This window comes from Aquarana catesbeiana, linkage group LG02, assembly GCF_042186555.1.
Source record: "Aquarana catesbeiana isolate 2022-GZ linkage group LG02, ASM4218655v1, whole genome shotgun sequence".
NCBI classification, from domain to species: Eukaryota; Metazoa; Chordata; class Amphibia; order Anura; family Ranidae; genus Aquarana; species Aquarana catesbeiana.
The window spans coordinates 577030806-577047670 of record NC_133325.1 but is presented as its reverse complement, the minus strand read 5'-3'; the positions used below and the strand labels follow the sequence as shown (position 1 = coordinate 577047670).

At 43.2% G+C, this 16865-nt stretch overlaps 1 protein-coding gene across 1 annotated transcript in view; it reads right to left on the bottom strand.

The window, feature by feature from the left end:
- The window catches only part of CNKSR1 (connector enhancer of kinase suppressor of Ras 1), a 144344-nt gene that overhangs the window by 38973 nt on the left and 88506 nt on the right, over positions 1-16865 (bottom strand). Inside the window, exon 13 of the mRNA XM_073616135.1 lies at positions 15925-15955. Within this exon, the coding sequence (XP_073472236.1) occupies positions 15925-15955 (31 nt within the window). The remainder of the gene's footprint in view (positions 1-15924; positions 15956-16865) is intronic.

Sequence of the window (16865 nt, the reverse complement as noted above, 5' to 3'; positions counted from 1 at the left end):
CATAAATGGTATACTCACATAACCTTACTTGACATATGATGTCAAAAAATATGTAGCGCTACCTCAGTCCCAACATGACAAACATTATTGATTAATACGTCCAAAATAAAAATAAATAGGTAAGGCTCCGTACAACAATGTGTACATGTAGAGTGGAAAACCAAAAGGAATAATTCAATGTCACACCCAGTATAGTAGAGAATCCAACCTCACATGGCACAGAGTACTCAATAAATCATAAATAGTGTCTCCAAAATTATCCAATATTGCACGTGAAAAATAACCAGATACTAAAAAATCATAATAATGGCATCCATGTTCACACATGTGCGATTCACAGACGTGATAAAGCAGTGCAACTTCTCACAATTTGACAAAGTGCAATGTGCGTGATCCAAAAATATAACTAAAAAACCCCATAACCATAAAGTAAACAATTCACAGCTATAACCTTCAAACCAAAATTGCAACATGTAGTGAATATTACTAAAATTGATAAATTTCATGAGTATGCGATTCACAAATGCAAAACTCACTGCGACTGGAAAAATGTAAAATTTCTACTAAAGTGCAATATGCAAATAATAATAATAATGAAATTCATAACAAATGTAATGTGCAAAGATTCCTCGAGCATGCAATTCACATATCTAGTAATTAAATATAACAAACTTATAATTATAATTACTAATAAAGTGCCACGTGTTAAATAAATAAAATAATGTTCAGTGAAAAAATATCAATTGTATTGTGAGTTCATATCTTAAAAAAAGTGATAAAAAATAAAAATATTCCGGTGTAATCCAACGACATATGAGTGCAGCTTCTACTAACGCTCCCAAAAAATAAAAAAAAAAATCTTCTAAGAAAATAAAAAAGTGCTGGTGCAGTGATGGAAAAAACAAACGTCTTATGAATAATTCATCCAATCCTGTTCCCAAGTGCGATGTGTAGTGACCACGGTGATAGTTTCCCCTAGCCTCTCACCTGTAGTGGCGGCCCCCAGATGAGCCGAATCACGCTTATAGCCACAGGTGGGAAGGGATATCATCTCTGGAACAGCTTCCCTAAAATGCAGCTCCCGATCAAGATGTCAGCTCCCTTGAGAGTGGGATTGGAGCAGGATGGGATGATATTCGCCCTCACTTCATCGATGATCTCAAATGGATGTATAAAAGAAAGAAGGTTCCATAGTGTAGTTTGTATTAAAATAAGTTTAATGAGCAATAGCGTCACTTACACAAAAACAGCGATGAACAGCAGATTACAAAGCTTCCGGGTTCGGCCGTACCCTAGGAAGCGACGGCACCTGGCTCCTCCTACCCTGACGCGTTGCGTCACACCACGTGACTTTATCAAAGGGATATGGAGCCAGATGCCATATAGCCAGTATATGTAGCAGCCGCTGTTACAGCAGCAGCGAATCATCGGCTTAGCCGCAGCCTGGAAACATCATAAACAATTAGGAACATCATCATTACATTGTATAGCATACAGAAAATAAATAATAAAAAACAGAAAAATATATAGCTTCAAATAAATTAATAAAAATAAGAAATATTAAAAAATTTTAAAAAAAGTATTGCCGTTTCTAAATGGCCTAGTACAGATACACCATCTAGTGGTGAAACACTCTTACTACAAGAGGGAAAATATATATCTAAATAAACCAACCAACGGGAATAGGTCTAATAGGGGATAATTGGAAAAGGAAATTAATTAAAAAGCCTAATGCCTATGTGCCCTCCGGTGGTGAGGATATATCACTACAAAGAAAAGGACATAATATATCTAAAAATGGGACATATGCAGGCAATAAATCCCACACATAGTCAAATGATAGCTAAATATCAATACGGCTGTATCTCAATACAATAGTGACATCAAATATTAGAATATACCACATATCTCTCTATATCTCTCTATATCTCTCTATATCTCTCTATATCTCTCTATATCTCTCTATATCTCTCTATCTCTTATAAAATTCAACCCAGAAAGAATTAATTTATTTTTTGAACTTAAGATAAAATGCCTTAAGACACTGTTAAAAATAGGCAGCCCTAGGTACCCTATTCTCGCATACAGGAAGAATCTATTCATGAGAATACGTAAACTACTAATGCCAAGTCAGTACCTATTCTATTCATGAAAATACCTAAAACTACTAATGCCAAGTCAGTACCAAACCACGGGCTATGACTAATTGTAATGTAACCTTCTGCCCCAATGCCCACGACAAAGTAGAATATAAAATATTAGCATCATAATTAAAAATTAGAGATAAAACAATTAAGATCGAATTCTACGTTAAGTCCTGATGGCGATAAAGTGCGTATTTCATAAATCCATCTCGACTCAGCCTGACTAATCTTGACAATTTTGTTATCGCCCCTCCAATGGGGTTTGTATTTTTCTATCCCACAAATTTTCAATGTTGAGGGATCAACTGTGTTTAGCAAAGCTTTTTTTAATGTTTTGGACATGCTCCCTCAACCTCTTCCAAAGTGCTCTCTTCGTCCTACCCACATATTGAATGCGGCAGGGGCACTCTAATTAGACAACTCCCTCACTTCTACATGAGATAAAATCTTCTATCATGTAGTTCTGTGATGTTACTGTTGAGGTAAAGCTGACTTTCTTTTTCTTATTTTCTTTCGTATGTCGGCATGCAAAACAGTTTTTACACGGGTAATATCCCTTACCTTCAAAGAAAGAGAACTTTTTCTTCTCTGGAGGGTCCAGGACATTCTTGGCCAGACGATCCCTCAAGGTGGGCACTTTTCTATATACAAATTTAGGTATATCTGGCAAGATAGTGCCCAAATGTCGATCTGTCTTTAAAATGCTCCAATGGTTTCTAAAAATCCTCTCTGTTTATATTGGGTATTAAAATCCATAATAATAGACATATTATCCTCATAAGTCAAGTTCTTGGTGTTATCTTGTATTAGTTTCTCTCGATCCAATGATGCAACATCCTTTATTTTTTCTTCAATAAATTCAACATGATATCCCTTCTGAATAAATCCCTCGCCGATCATCTTGGCTTGTTCGAGGAAAGTGTCTTTTGATGTGCAATTTTGCCTCAATCTGCCCAACTGGCCCTTCGCTATGTTATCTAGCCAAGCCGAATGGTGACAGCTATCCAAAGGCAAATAGCTATTCCTGTCTACAGTTTTGAAATGGGTCTGGGTAATTAGCTTGGTTCCTTCTTTCTTTATTTCCAGATTCAGAAAGTTGATTTTCTCATCACTAATTTCCCAAGTGAGTTTTATGTTTCTGTTGTTGGTATTCAGATTAAAACAGAAATCCATTAAGCTCTCTCTGCTTCCACTCCAAATAACAATAATGTCATCTATGAAGCGTTTAAATAATTTTAGCTGGTGTGGTAAATTGCTGTATAATACTTCCTCCTCCCATTCTGACATATAAATGTTAGCAACGCTGGGCGCATACTTAGCACCCATCGCAACTGCGCAGATTTGTTTATAATAAATACTGTTATGCCAGAAATAATAGGATTTTTTATAACAGCTTACCTGTAAAATCCTTTTCTTTCGAAGGACATCACGGGACACAGAGCCACAGTAATAACTGATGGGTTATGTAGGTACCACTAGGTATTGGACACTGGTCACACCCTAATCAGGAAGTTCAACCCCATATATAATCCCTCCCCTACAGGGATACCTCAGTTTTGTAGCAAAGCAATATAAGTGTATTAGAAGAGGGGCGGGACCTCTGTGTCCCGTGATGTCCTTCGAAAGAAAAGGATTTTACAGGTAAGCCGTTATAAAAAAATCCTATTTTCTTTCTCGAACATCACGGGACACAGAGCCACAGTAATAACTGATGGGATGTCCCAAAGCAATGCCAACTGGGGGGGGGGGGAATCACAACCAAGTAGGGTGCAATCAGACCTGAGGACCTTGTACCGCTGTCTGCAGCACACTATGCCCACAGGCGATATCCTCATGCCTTCTCACATCCACCTGATAAAATCTGGTGAATGTATGGACTGAAGACCAGGTTGCGGCCTTGCAGATCTGAGCCATAGAGGCCTGGTGATGCACTGCCCAAGAAGCACTAATAGCCCTTGTGGAATGTGCCTTGATCTGAAACGGAGGAATCTTCTGTTTCAAACCGTAAGCCTGAATGATCAATTGTCGAATCCATTTAGAAATGGTAGCTTTTGACGCTGCCTGTCCTCTACTGGGACCCTCTGGCAGCACAAACAAAACATCCCTTTTGCGAATCTGAGCAGTCGCTTCCAGATAGACCTTCACTGCTCTTATTACATCCAAAGAATGTAGTGATCTTTCTTCCGGAGAACAGGGATCTGGAAAAAAGGAAGGCGGAACAATGTCTTGGTTTAGATGAAACTCTGAAACCACCTTTGGTAAAAAACTAGGATGAGGGCGCAGTACCACTCTATCCTTGTGTACAATCAAATAAGGCTCTTTACAGGAAAGAGCTGCTAACTCTGATACTCTTCTAGCAGAAGAAATGGCTACCAGAAAAATTAACTTCCTTGTCAGCAAGACCAAAGGAATCTGACATATTGGTTCAAAAGGCTGTTTCTGTAACACAGACAGAACCAAGTTCAAGTCCCAGGGGTTTAGGGGCGCCTTAACCGGAGGATTAAGACGCGTCACTCCCTGCATAAAGTTTCGGACCAAAGAATGCGAAGCAAGTGACCGTTGAAATAATACTGATAAGGCCGAGACCTGGCCCTTGATGGTACCCAAGGCCAGCTTCATCTCTAATCCCAATTGCAGAAAATCAAGAATTCTACCGATCACATTTTCTGGGATGCCAACCCCTGGATTCACACCAGGATATATAAGCTTTCCAGACTCTATGATAAATCATTCTGGAAGCTGGCTTCCTTGCATTGATCAAGGTAGATATCACAGGCCCCGAAAGCCCACGACTCTTCAGAACGTGGGTTTCAATAGCCAAAACCGTCAAATTTAACGTTTGTAAGGCAGGATGGAACACTGGACCTTGAGATAACAGGTCTGGGCGTACCGGTAGGGTCCACGGGGAACCCACCGTCATCCTTACTATTTCTGCATACCAAGTCCTTCTGGGCCAAGCGGGGGCCACCAGAAGCAGCGACTTCCTTTCCTGCCTGATCCTGCGAAGGAGTCGTGGCAGTAGCAGAATAGGCGGGAATGCATAAATCAGTGAGAACCGATGCCACGGAATCACCAACGCATCTGTCCCGCATGCAAGAGGATCCTTTGTCCTTGCCACAAATCGGTCTATCTTTTTGTTGAATCGGGATGCAAAGAGATCTACATCTGGGACCCCCCATCTTTTGCATATGGCCCAAAAGACGTCGGGGTGCAGAGACCATTCCCCTGGGAGTAACTGCTGGCGACTTAGATAGTCCGCCTGCCAGTTCTCTATCCCTGGAATGAAAACTGCCGATATGCATGGCACATGCATCTCTGCCCAGACTACGATCTGGGTCACCTCCTTTTGAGCAGCTCGGCTCCGGGTGCCTCCCTGATGATTGACATAAGCCACTGATGTGGCATTGTCGGACTGGATCCTGACCGGGCAACCCTGTAGCCTGATGGTCCAGGCTTTTAGGGCTAGGTATACCGCCCGGATCTCCAGAATGTTGATGGGTAAGGTCCTCTCGGTCTTGGACCATAGCCCCTGGATCGCAGACTGTTCCAGAACTGCTCCTCAACCTGACAGACTGGCATCTGTTGTTACCACCGTCCAGGTAACCGGTAGAAAGGATTTCCCCTTCTGCAGGTTTTCGGGTATGAGCCACCAATTGAGGCTCTGACGCACCGCATGCGCCATGTGCATTGGAAAGTCTAATGCCTGAACCTTCTTGTTCCAGGCCGACAGAATACTGTGTTGCAGTAGTGTTGAATGGAACTGAGCATAGGGAACTGCTTTGAATGAAGACACCATCTTCCCTAGCAGTCTCATACAAAGACGGACAGAAGGACCCTTCTTGGTCCTGACTGTCAGAATCAGCTCCCTTAATGCAGTGATCTTTTCCTGAGGAAGAAATACCTTCTCCTGGCTTGTATCTATGATCAGACCAAAATACTCCAGTCTTCTTACTGGTTTTAGGAAAGATTTTTCTAGGTTGAGGATCCAACCTAGATGTTCCAGATACTTGACCGTGGTCCTCAAGTTTACGTTCAAGGAGGCTACGGACCGGTCTATCAAGAGCAGGTCGTCTAGGTATGCTATGACAGTTATACCCGAGTCCTTAATCTGGCCAGAGGAGGAGCCAAGATCTTTGTGAACACTCGACCCGAAGGGTAGAGCCACAAACTGGAAATGGCGCCCTCCTACCTCAAAGCGCAGGAACTTCTGATGAGCAGGAAAAATGGGCACATGTAGGTATGCATCTCTGATGTCTATCGATGCCAAAAATTCTCCTCCCTGCAGGATGGAGACTACTGTCCGAATTGATTCCATGCGGAAGGAAGGAATCCTTAGGAATCGATTCAGATCTCTTAAATCCAGAATGGGTCTGACCCCCATTTGGTTTTTGGACCGTAAAAAGGTTGGAATAGAAGCCCAATCCTTGATCCTTTTTGGGAACCACCATAATGACCTCTTGCGACAAAAGTCGCTCTAACGTTAGAAGGAGCGACTGCTTCTTCTCTGGGTCTCTGGGAACACTTGATCTGAGGAAACAAGGAGAGGGAAATTCTTGGAACTCCAGCTTGTATCCTAAGGTTACCGTGGAGATTACCCATCTGTCCTGGAAGTCCTCCTGCCAGAGCTTTGAGAACTGCATCAGTCTTCCCCCCACTCGAACGAGGGCGCCCCTTCATGAAGAGGCATTAGTGTCTTGTCCAGTAGACTTCTTCCCAAAGGACTTCTTTTGTCCCTGGGGTTGACTCTTGTTTCTTGCCCCAGACGGAGGAGGCCGTCGTGACTGCCTGGTGGCTGATGTCCCTGGCACTGGGGAAAGAGTCCGTTTGAAAGAGGGACGCTTACCCTTCTTAACAGGTAAGAGAGTGCTTTTCCCACAAGAGATTCTCTTGATATAGTTATCCAAGTCTTCTCCAAACAACCTTGCACCACGAAAAGGAAACCCAGCCAGGAGCTTCTTACATGGTGCTTCGGCTGACCAATTTTTCAACCATAAGATTCTACGCATATGCACCAACGCAAGTGAAAGACGAGAGGTTTGCATGATAGAATCTCTGATGGCGTCAACAACATAACATAAGGCCGCAGGAAGGTTAGCGAACCCCTGGGCCTGCTGTTCAGGTAGCACCTTGATGACCTGTTTAACATGGTCTCTTAAATATAGACAGACTCCAATCGCTGCTATAGCAGGTTGAGCCACTAATCCTGCTAAGGAAAAAATAATAATCCTTCAATAAGGATTCCATCTTTTTATCCACAGGATCCCTGAGCATCTGAGCGTTGTCTACAGGACAAGTCAGGCTATTAATTATAGAGGAAATGGCCGCATCAATGGCCGGCATTCCCCACATCTTAATAAATTTTTCTTCCATTAGATAAAGTGTAGAAAACTTTTTCGGCAGAAGAAAACGCTTATCTGGGTGATCCCACTCAGAATAAATGAGCTTTTCAAGTAAATTATGAACAGGAAAAGCATGCGCTGTTTGAGAAGGTTTCAGCAACCCCAAAGAAGAAGGATTCCTTAACAGATTCAGGTACGGGCAACTTAAATGTGGAGCGGACCAATCCAGTAAGGATCTGTACTAAGACTTTCTCCTCTTGGGAAGTTGAAGAGGGTCCCTCTCTACCGGATTCCTCCGAAGAGGAATCATCGGTCCCATCCCGATCCTCTGAAAGGGATTCATCTCCTTTATCCCAGAGCTCCTCTGCCTGAGGGTCTTGGGAAACAGAGGAAGGCCTAGTAAGTTTTCTTCCGCTGAGTGAAGATGTAATCACGGCCATTAATCTTTGCTCTAACCCAGTAATGGTTGAGGAAAAAACCTCTTGCGTAATGTATACAGGGGCTGAAGTGCCAGAAGCAGGTACAGCCCCTGACCCCAACGGCTCTCCCTGGCCAGTCGTCCCTGGCCCCTCAGAGGGGGAGGGTGTAACAGACAGGGGGTCCTCAGAACCTGACCGAGATCCCCTAGTGTCTCTGGTTCTGGGGTTACTTGAACCTCTTCTACCCATAGTGCAAAGCAACAAGGTGTGAGGTATCCAAAAAATGAACACTGACTGCTGAGCGATGTAGTCCGGCAAAGCCCTGCTACCAAATGCCCAGTCTGGTGTTCCCTTAGTAAATGCAGCCTAGGAGAATGCCTGTGTCCCACCTTACGTGCGACCGTCAGCTCTGTGTCCCTCCAAAGGCTCAGAGCACCTGTACAGTGTGCTTTAAGTAGCCATGCTTCTGGCACTGTGGGCGTTTGAGCACGCTGACGCCCCGCCCCCCCCCCCCCGTTTTCAAAAGACGAGCGCTTCCCGCGCGAGCCGACCCTTCCGGGACAAGCATGGAGGAAGGCTGGTGGTGGAGGAAGGAGGAGGAGGCCGGCAGTGATGGGGCCTGCATTGCAATGGCGGCGGTGACAGTGCAGTGTAAAACCGCCTTACAGCACACCTGTAGCCTCCCCCTAGCCTGGGGGGAAAATCCCAGATGAGAAAACCCCCCATCCATCCTACCTGGAGCCGGTCGGAAGAGCCTGTGCAGCGTCGAACGCTGAGACAGAAATCAGCATGAGAAGGTATGTGCTCTTGGCAGCCCCCGGTGGTCACAATAGGCATAGCATGCATTTACCTTAAAGGAGAAAACTCACTAGAATCCCAAAATTCTGTGGAATCTCCTCTTACCTTATCCAGCCGCTGGATTCTGTATACACAGACCCAATCTTCACCTCTCACGGTGGGCTCCGTTTGAAAAAACCGTCAGAGACTGGGGCCCCCTACGAATAGGGGGATCCACAGTTCTGGCCCTGTAAAGCACCCAGCCAGAAATTAGGAGATTTAAACCCATTTTCTGATCTGCGGGGTCCAGCTCTCTAAAAAGAGAAGCGTTACAGGTAAAACCTCGTTTCTTCAGACACGAGGCCCGGGTACCATCCAATTCGGCCACGAAAAGACACTTTGAATGGATCCGGTTCGCCTGGCTTGCCCCAGTATAGGATATCAGGATATTTGGAGCTTCAGCACAGGGCATCTTTACACGTCCAACACCTAAGACACTGGCGTAAAAACTGAGGTATCCCTGTAAGGGGAGGGATTATATAGGGGGTTGAACTTCCTGATTAGGGTGTGACCAGTGTCCAATACCTAGTGGTACCTACATAACCCATCAGTTATTATTGTGGCTCTGTGTCCCGTGATGTTCGAGAAAGAAAACTGGAATCTAGACTGAATTTTAAACAATCCAATAGGAATCTCCTCTGTATACACTTCAAACTACTTAAATTTTAAAGTGCCCATTTGGTTGCTTGTATAGAGGGATGCAACATCAGCAGTTGCCAGATATACAGAATCATCACTCAAGGTAATATCATTCAGAAGTTGGATGAGATGTTTTGTATCTCTTAGATAAGATCTTGTCCTCTTAACTACTGGTTGCAGGAACCAATCAATATATTCTCCAATTCGTGTACCCACCGAATTGATCCCATTTACTATAGGCCTCCCTGGGGGCTTTTGTTTATCTTTATGGATTTTAGGTAACATGTAAATCACAGGTACTCTGCACGTTTTGGGTTGTAGATATATGGTTTCTTTTTTGTTTAGCAAACCCTTTTCTGATCCCTTCTGTATGACCTTAGCCAACTCTTTTCTATACCTTACTGTTGGGTTACTCGATAACACCTGGTAAGTTCCAGTGTCATTTAGTTAGTGGTTAAGTTCCTCATTATAATCAGCTTTAGATTGAACAACAACAGCTCCTCTGTCGGCTTGTCATATTACAATGTCCTTTCTGGCTTCCAGTTTTTTTATACCATTCTTTATACTTCCTGGGTTAAACACTTTAATTTTTAAATCCTGTAGATCCTTCAGAACCATCTTCTTGAAGACATCAATGTGTCCCTCTGTGCCAGAGGGCACATTAATAATTTTTTCTGGATTGAATTTTATAAGATATAGAGATATAGATATATATATATTCTAATATTTGATGTCACTATTGTATTGAGATACAGCCGTATTGATATTTAGCTATCATCTGACTGTGTGGGATTTATTCCCTGCATATGTCCCATTTAGATATATTATGTCCTTTTCTTTGTAGTGATATAGCCTCACCACCGGAGGGCATATAGGCATTAGGCTTTTTAATTATATTCCTTTTCCAATTATCCCCTATTAGACTGATTCCCGTTGGTTGGTTTTAGATATATATTTTCCCTCTTGTAGTAAGAGTGTTTCACCACTAGATGGTGTATCTGTACTAGGCCGTTTAGAAACTGCAATACTTTTTTTAATGTTTTAATATTTATTTGTATTAAATTTATTTGAAGCTATATATTTTTCCGTTTTTTATTTTTTATTTTCTGTATGATATACAATGTAATGATGATGTTCCTGGTTGTTTATGATGTGTCCAGGCTGCGGCTAAGCCGATGATTCGCTGCTGCTGTAACAGCGGCTGCTACATATTATTATTATTATAATACAGGATTTATATAGTGCCAACAGTTTACGTAGCGCTTTACAACTTGAGGGTAGACAGTACAAATACAATACACTTTGATACAGTAGGAATCAGAGGGCCCTGCTCCTTAGAGCTTACAATCTAAGAGGGAAGGTCAAGAGATACAAGAGGTAATAACTGTGGGTGATGTGCTGATTGAGAAGATAAATGTACAGTTGTTAGGTGGGGGCCAGATAGGCTTCTCTGAAGAGATGTGTTTTCAAGGATCGTCTGAAAGTGGATAAAGTAGGAGAAAAACGGACGGATTGGGGTAGAGCATTCCAGAGGATGGGGGAGGCTCTGGAGAAGTCCTGAAGGCGAGCATGGGATGAGGTGACAAGGGAGTTTGAGAGCAGGAGGTCTTGGGAGGAGCGAAGAGAACGATTAGGTTGGTATTTTGTGACTAGGTTAGAGATGTAGCTGGGGGCCAGGTTGTGGATGGCTTTGTAAGTTATAGTTAGTATCTTGAATTTAATTCGGTGACTGAGTGGCAGCCAATGGAGGGATTGGCAGAGGGGTGTAGCAGACGCTGAGCGGTTTGTGAGGTGGATGAGCCTGGCAGCAGCGTTCATGACGGACTGAAGTGGGGATAGCCTATTTAGAGGTAAACCAATGAGGAGGGAGTTGCAATAGTCGAGGCGGGAGATGACCAGGGAGTGGATTAGAAGCTTGTGGTGACATTGGTTAGGAAGGGGCGTATCTTGGAGATGTTGCGGAGATTGAGGCGGCAAGTTTTGGATAGTGATAGAATGTGGGGTCGAAAGGTTAGTTCAGAGTCCAGGATTACTTCTAGGACCTTGGCATGGGGAGATGGGTTGATAGTTGAGCCGTTGATACTGACAGGGAAATCAGGGGAAGTGGCACCTGAGGGAGGAAATATCATGAGCTCGGTTTTGGATAGGTTGAGTTTGAGGAAGTGATGTGACATCCAGGCTGAAACATCTGCTAGTAAGTTGCTAATGCGTGAGGAGACAGATGGAGAGAGCTGGGGGGTGGAGAGATAGATTTGGGTGTCATCAGCGTAGAGATGATATTTAAAGCCGTGGGAGGAATTCAACTGACCCAAGGAGATGGTGTAGATTGAGAAAAGGAGAGGTCCAAGAACAGAACCTTGGGGGACCCCAACAGAGAAAGGAAGAGGAGAGGAGGAAGTAGAGTTGTAAGTGACACTGAAGAAGCAGTGGGATAGGTAGGATGAGAACCAGGGAAGAGTACAGTCACGGAGACCAAAGGAGTGGAGTTTTTTGAGGAGAAGGGGGTGGTCCACTGTGTCAAAGGCAGCAGAGAGATCCAGGAGAAGTAGTACAGAATAGTGTCCATTGGCTTTAGCCATTAGTAGGTCATTTGAGAGTTTAAGGAGAGCAGTTTCCGTGGAGTGTTGAGGGTGAAAACCGGACTGAAGGGGATCAAGAAGTTTATTCATGGTCAGATGGTCGCTTAGTCAGTTGTAGACCAGTCTTTCAAGAAGTTTGGAGGAGAAGGAGAGTAAGGAGATGGGACGCAAGTTGTTGAGATTGGTGGGGTCCAGTGAGGGCTTTTTAAGTATGGGGGTGACTAGCACATGTTTTAGAGAGTTTGGGAAGATGCCACAAGAGAGGGAGAGGTTGAAAATGTGAGTTGGAGAGTGTGGAATCGAGTCAGAGGGTGAGCGTAGCATTTGCGAGGGAACAGGATCCAGGGGGCAGGTGGTTAGATGAGTGTTAGATAAAAGTTTAGCAACCTCAGTAATAGTAGCAGGGTTGAATGAGGAAAGTAATGATTGTATCTGTGGACATGGGGTGTTGCATGGGGGAGGTTTTTGCGCATTGGTGATCTCATGAATTGTATCAATCTTAGTTTTTAAGTAATTGCCAATCTCCTGGGCAGTGAGTGAGTTGGTGGGTGGAGGCAGTGGAGGACAGAGTAGAGTGTTGAAGGTAAAGAAGAGTTGACGTGGACTGGATGAAAAGGTGTTAATGAGTGTGATAAAGTAGGTCTGTTTGGCAGTGTTAAGGCAGGAGTAGTATTTTAGGAGGGCAGATTTATATTGTGTGAAGTCTTCCTGGGTCTTAGTCTTATGCCACAGGCGCTCAAGGGCACTGCTACGTTTTCTGAGACTTCTGGTGTCATCTGTTTGCCAGGGTTGTAGCAGTCGGGGCCTAATTCTGTGTGTAGTGAGGGGGGCAAGCTTGTCTAGGGAGGAAGACAGTGAGCTGTTGTAGATGAAAGTAGCTAGGTTGGGGCAGGACAGAGGTGAGATTTTGTCATAGAGGTGATCAGTAGCAGAGTAGAGAAGAGAAGGGTTGAGGTGGCGAAGGTTTCTACGTTTAACTGTTAGGCGGTTGGAGGGAGAAGAGGTGGAAGACAGGGAGAGAGCAAAACTAATAAGGTGGTGATCAGAGAGTGGGAATGGATTGTTGGAAAGGTTGCAGGGAATGCACAGGTAGGAGAAGACAAGGTCAAGGGTCTTGCCGTTGGAGTGGGTAGGAGCCTGTATCCATTGCTTCAGGTCAAGCGATGAGGTTAGACTGAGAAGTTTAGAAGTAATAGTAGTGTTAGTGTTAACAGGGATGTTGAAGTCCCCAAGAATAATTGTGGGGATTTCAGAAGAGAGAAAGTAGGGTAGCCAGGCAGAGAAGTCATCAAGAAAGGCTGATACTGGTCCAGGGGGCCGGTAGATGACAGCAATTCTGGCTATATGGCATCTGGCTCCGTATCCCTTTGATAAAGTCACGTGGTGTGAAGCAACGCGTCAGGGTAGGAGGAGCCAGGTGCCGTCGCTTCCTAGGGTACGGCCGAACCCGGAAGCTTTGTACTCTGCTGTTCATCGCTGTTTTTATGTAAGTGATGCTATTGATCATTAAACTTATTTTAATACATACTACACTATGGAGTCTTCTTTCTTTTATACATCCATTTTAGATTATTGATGAAGTGAGGGCGAATATCATCCCATCCTGCTCCAATCCCACTCTCAAGGGAGCTGACATCTTGATCGGGAGCTGCATTTTAGGGAAGCTGTTCCAGATATATTATCCCTTCCCACCTGTGGGTATAAGCGTGATTCGGCCCATCTGGGGGCCGCCACTACAGGTGAGAGGCTAGGGGAGCGTTATTAGAAGCCGCACTCATATGTCGTTGGATTACACCGGAATATTTTTATTTTTTATCACTTTTTTTAAGATATGAACTCACAATACAAATGATATTTTTTCACTGAACATTATTTTATTTATTTAACACGTGGCACTTTATTAGTAATTATAAGTTTGTTATATTTAATTACTAGATATGTGAATTGCATGCTCGAGGAATCTTTGCACATTACATTTGGTATGAATTTCATTATTATTATTATATGCATATTGCACTTTAGTAATTTTACATTTTTCCCAGTCACATTAAGTTTTGCATTTGTGAATCGCATACTTGTGAAATTTATCAATTTTAGTAATATTCACTACATGCTGCAAGTTTGGTTTGAAGGTTATAGCTGTGAAGTGTTTACTTTATGGTTATGGGGTTTTTTTGGTTATATTTTTGGATCACGCACATTGCACTTTGTCAAATTGTGAGAAGTTGCACTGCTTTATCACGTCTGTGAATCGCACATGTGTGAACATGGATGCCATTATTATGATTTTTTAGTATCCGGTTATTTTTCACGTGCAATATTGATTGGATAATTTTGGAGACACTATTTATGATTTATTGAGTACACTGTGCCATGTGAAGTTGGATTCTCCACTATACTGGGTGTGAAATTGAATTATTCCTTTGGTTTTGCACTCTACATGTACACATTGTTGTACGGAGCCTTACCTATTTATTTTTATTTTGGACGTATTAAATCAATAATGTTTGTCATGTTGGGACTGAGGTAGCGCTACATATTTTCTATCATATGCAGTGATGGTTGACTTGCTACAAGTTTCTCCCATCTCCCGACTGCATCTCTGGAGCTCAGCCACAGTGATCTTTGGGTTCTTCTTTACCTCTCTCACCAAGGCTCTTCTCCCCCGATAGCTCAGTTTGGCCGGACGGCCAGCTCTAGGAAGGGTTTTGGTCATCCCAAACCTCTTCCATTTAAGGATTATGGAGGCCACTGTGCTCTTAGGAACCTTAAAGGGGTTGTAAAGGTAAAAATTTTTTCACCTTAATGCATTAAGGTGAAAAAACTTTTGACAATACCGCCGCCCCCAGCCCCCCCGTTTTACTTACCCGACGCCTCGAATCTCCGCTGCTCGTTCTCGTCATCTCTATTGCAGCTCAGCCTGGTCGCTGATTGGCTGCAGTGAATGGATTGAAAGTAGCGCAGCCATTGGCTCGCGCTGCTGTCAATCACATCCGATGACGCGACACGCCGGGGGGGCGGGGCCGAGTGATACAGCGAGCGGCTATAGCCGCCGGCTGTATCACGGGAGCGCGCCCGCAACAACTAACCACCATGCGTGGGAGCTCGCATTAAGGTGGTTATTTCTTGCGGGGAGGAGCTGAGACAGCCGCCGAGGGACCCCAGAAGAGCAGGTTCAGGGCCACTCTGTGCAGAACGAGCTGCACAGTGAAGGCAAGTATGACATGTTAGTTATTTTTAAAAAAAAATAAAAATTACCTTTACAACCCCTTTAAGTGCAGCAGAAATTTTTTTGTAACCTTGGCCAGATCTGTGCCTTGCCACAATTCTGTCTCTGAGCTCTTCAGGCAGTTCCTTTGACCTCATGATTCTCATTTGCTCTGACATGCACTGTGAGCTGTAAGGTCTTATATAGACAGGTGTGCGTCTTTCCTAATCAAGTCCAATCAGTATAATCAAACACAGCTGAACTCAAATGAAGGTGTAGAACCATCTCAAGGATGATTAGAAGAAATGGACAGCAGCTGAGTTAAATATATGAGTGTCACAGCAAAGGGTCTGAATACTTAGGACCATGTGATATTTCAGTTTCTTTTTTAATAAATCTGCAAAAATGTCAACACACAAACACACATTTCAGCTTTAAATAAATACATAGAATTCAAACAAAAATTGCTCCAATATGTATGCACTTTAAAATAGGCAAAAACCTATTTCAGGCAGTGTACCTTTTAAAAGCACTAGTTTTTAAGGACGTAACATCCAAATATAGTCAAGCACCTTTAATACAATTATCATCTCAAATAGTTGATCAGCAGGTGACAAAGTGGGATGCTAAATATCATTAGGTGTCTGCCAGGTATCTTACAATCATTTCTGTTTGCATTGCAAGATGCTGCATTACCAGGAAATCAAAATGCTTCAGACTGTAGAAACCCATCAAAGCAAAACTGAAAATCATATTTACCTTTCTGATTTCGGGGAGATCGATCAGATGTCTGAAATACAGTGGTAAGAGAAAAAATAAAGATTTGAACACTAAGCACAAAATAGTTTAGGATAGGGCAAGTTACATTACAGTACATACACACTGCAAGCATAATTATTATAACATATCATCTGAAAAAGCCTATTGAATGACACAAAAGAAAAAATAAATAAAAAAATAAAAATAAAAAAAAAAAAAAAAAAGGGAAGGAGGAACACCATGCTCTCAACAATGTGCAAACTTAATAGCAGAAATATTGGCAACATCTGTGATATTTACAGCTAAAGTCTTGTAAACAAACACAAATTACTATTTAGGCTAGGTTCACATCTTTGCGGTTGGCATGGCCTGCATTTGTGTTGAGACAGCAGCCCATTCACCTGAATAGGCTACTGTATTTGCGGGAGGCACAGGAAAAAGGTCACCGCACCTTTTTAAAACCAGAGCCACAGGGGGAATCGTGTGGCGTGTTTTGCACCATGCAATTTCCCACAAACACACTGCCTGTTTAGATGCGTGGGGTGGCTATTAAGAATGAATGGCAACCTCATGCGTTTTGGCTGCAGGTGCGATTCCTACACCCACAACCACCTGCATAAGTGTGAACCAAGCCTAAACAGGTATGTATAGTCTTTTGTATATTTTTGGTTTCTTTATCAAGTTCAGAGCCAAACAAAAAAAAAAATAAAAAAAAAAAAAAACAAACAGCATTTTTGTACGTGCCAAAAAAATCTGTTTATTGGCCTTCACCAAATCAGTGGCATATTAACGGCGGTGTGGTCCGCCCTGGGTGCCACACATTAAAGGGGGGAGGGTTTAAGGCAGGGGTGTTAAATATAATCAAATTTATAAGTCATCCCCATGCACCCCTGTCAGAGTCCTCCCTCCCTCCCTCCTCTCCACCTGTATGTGTGTGTCAC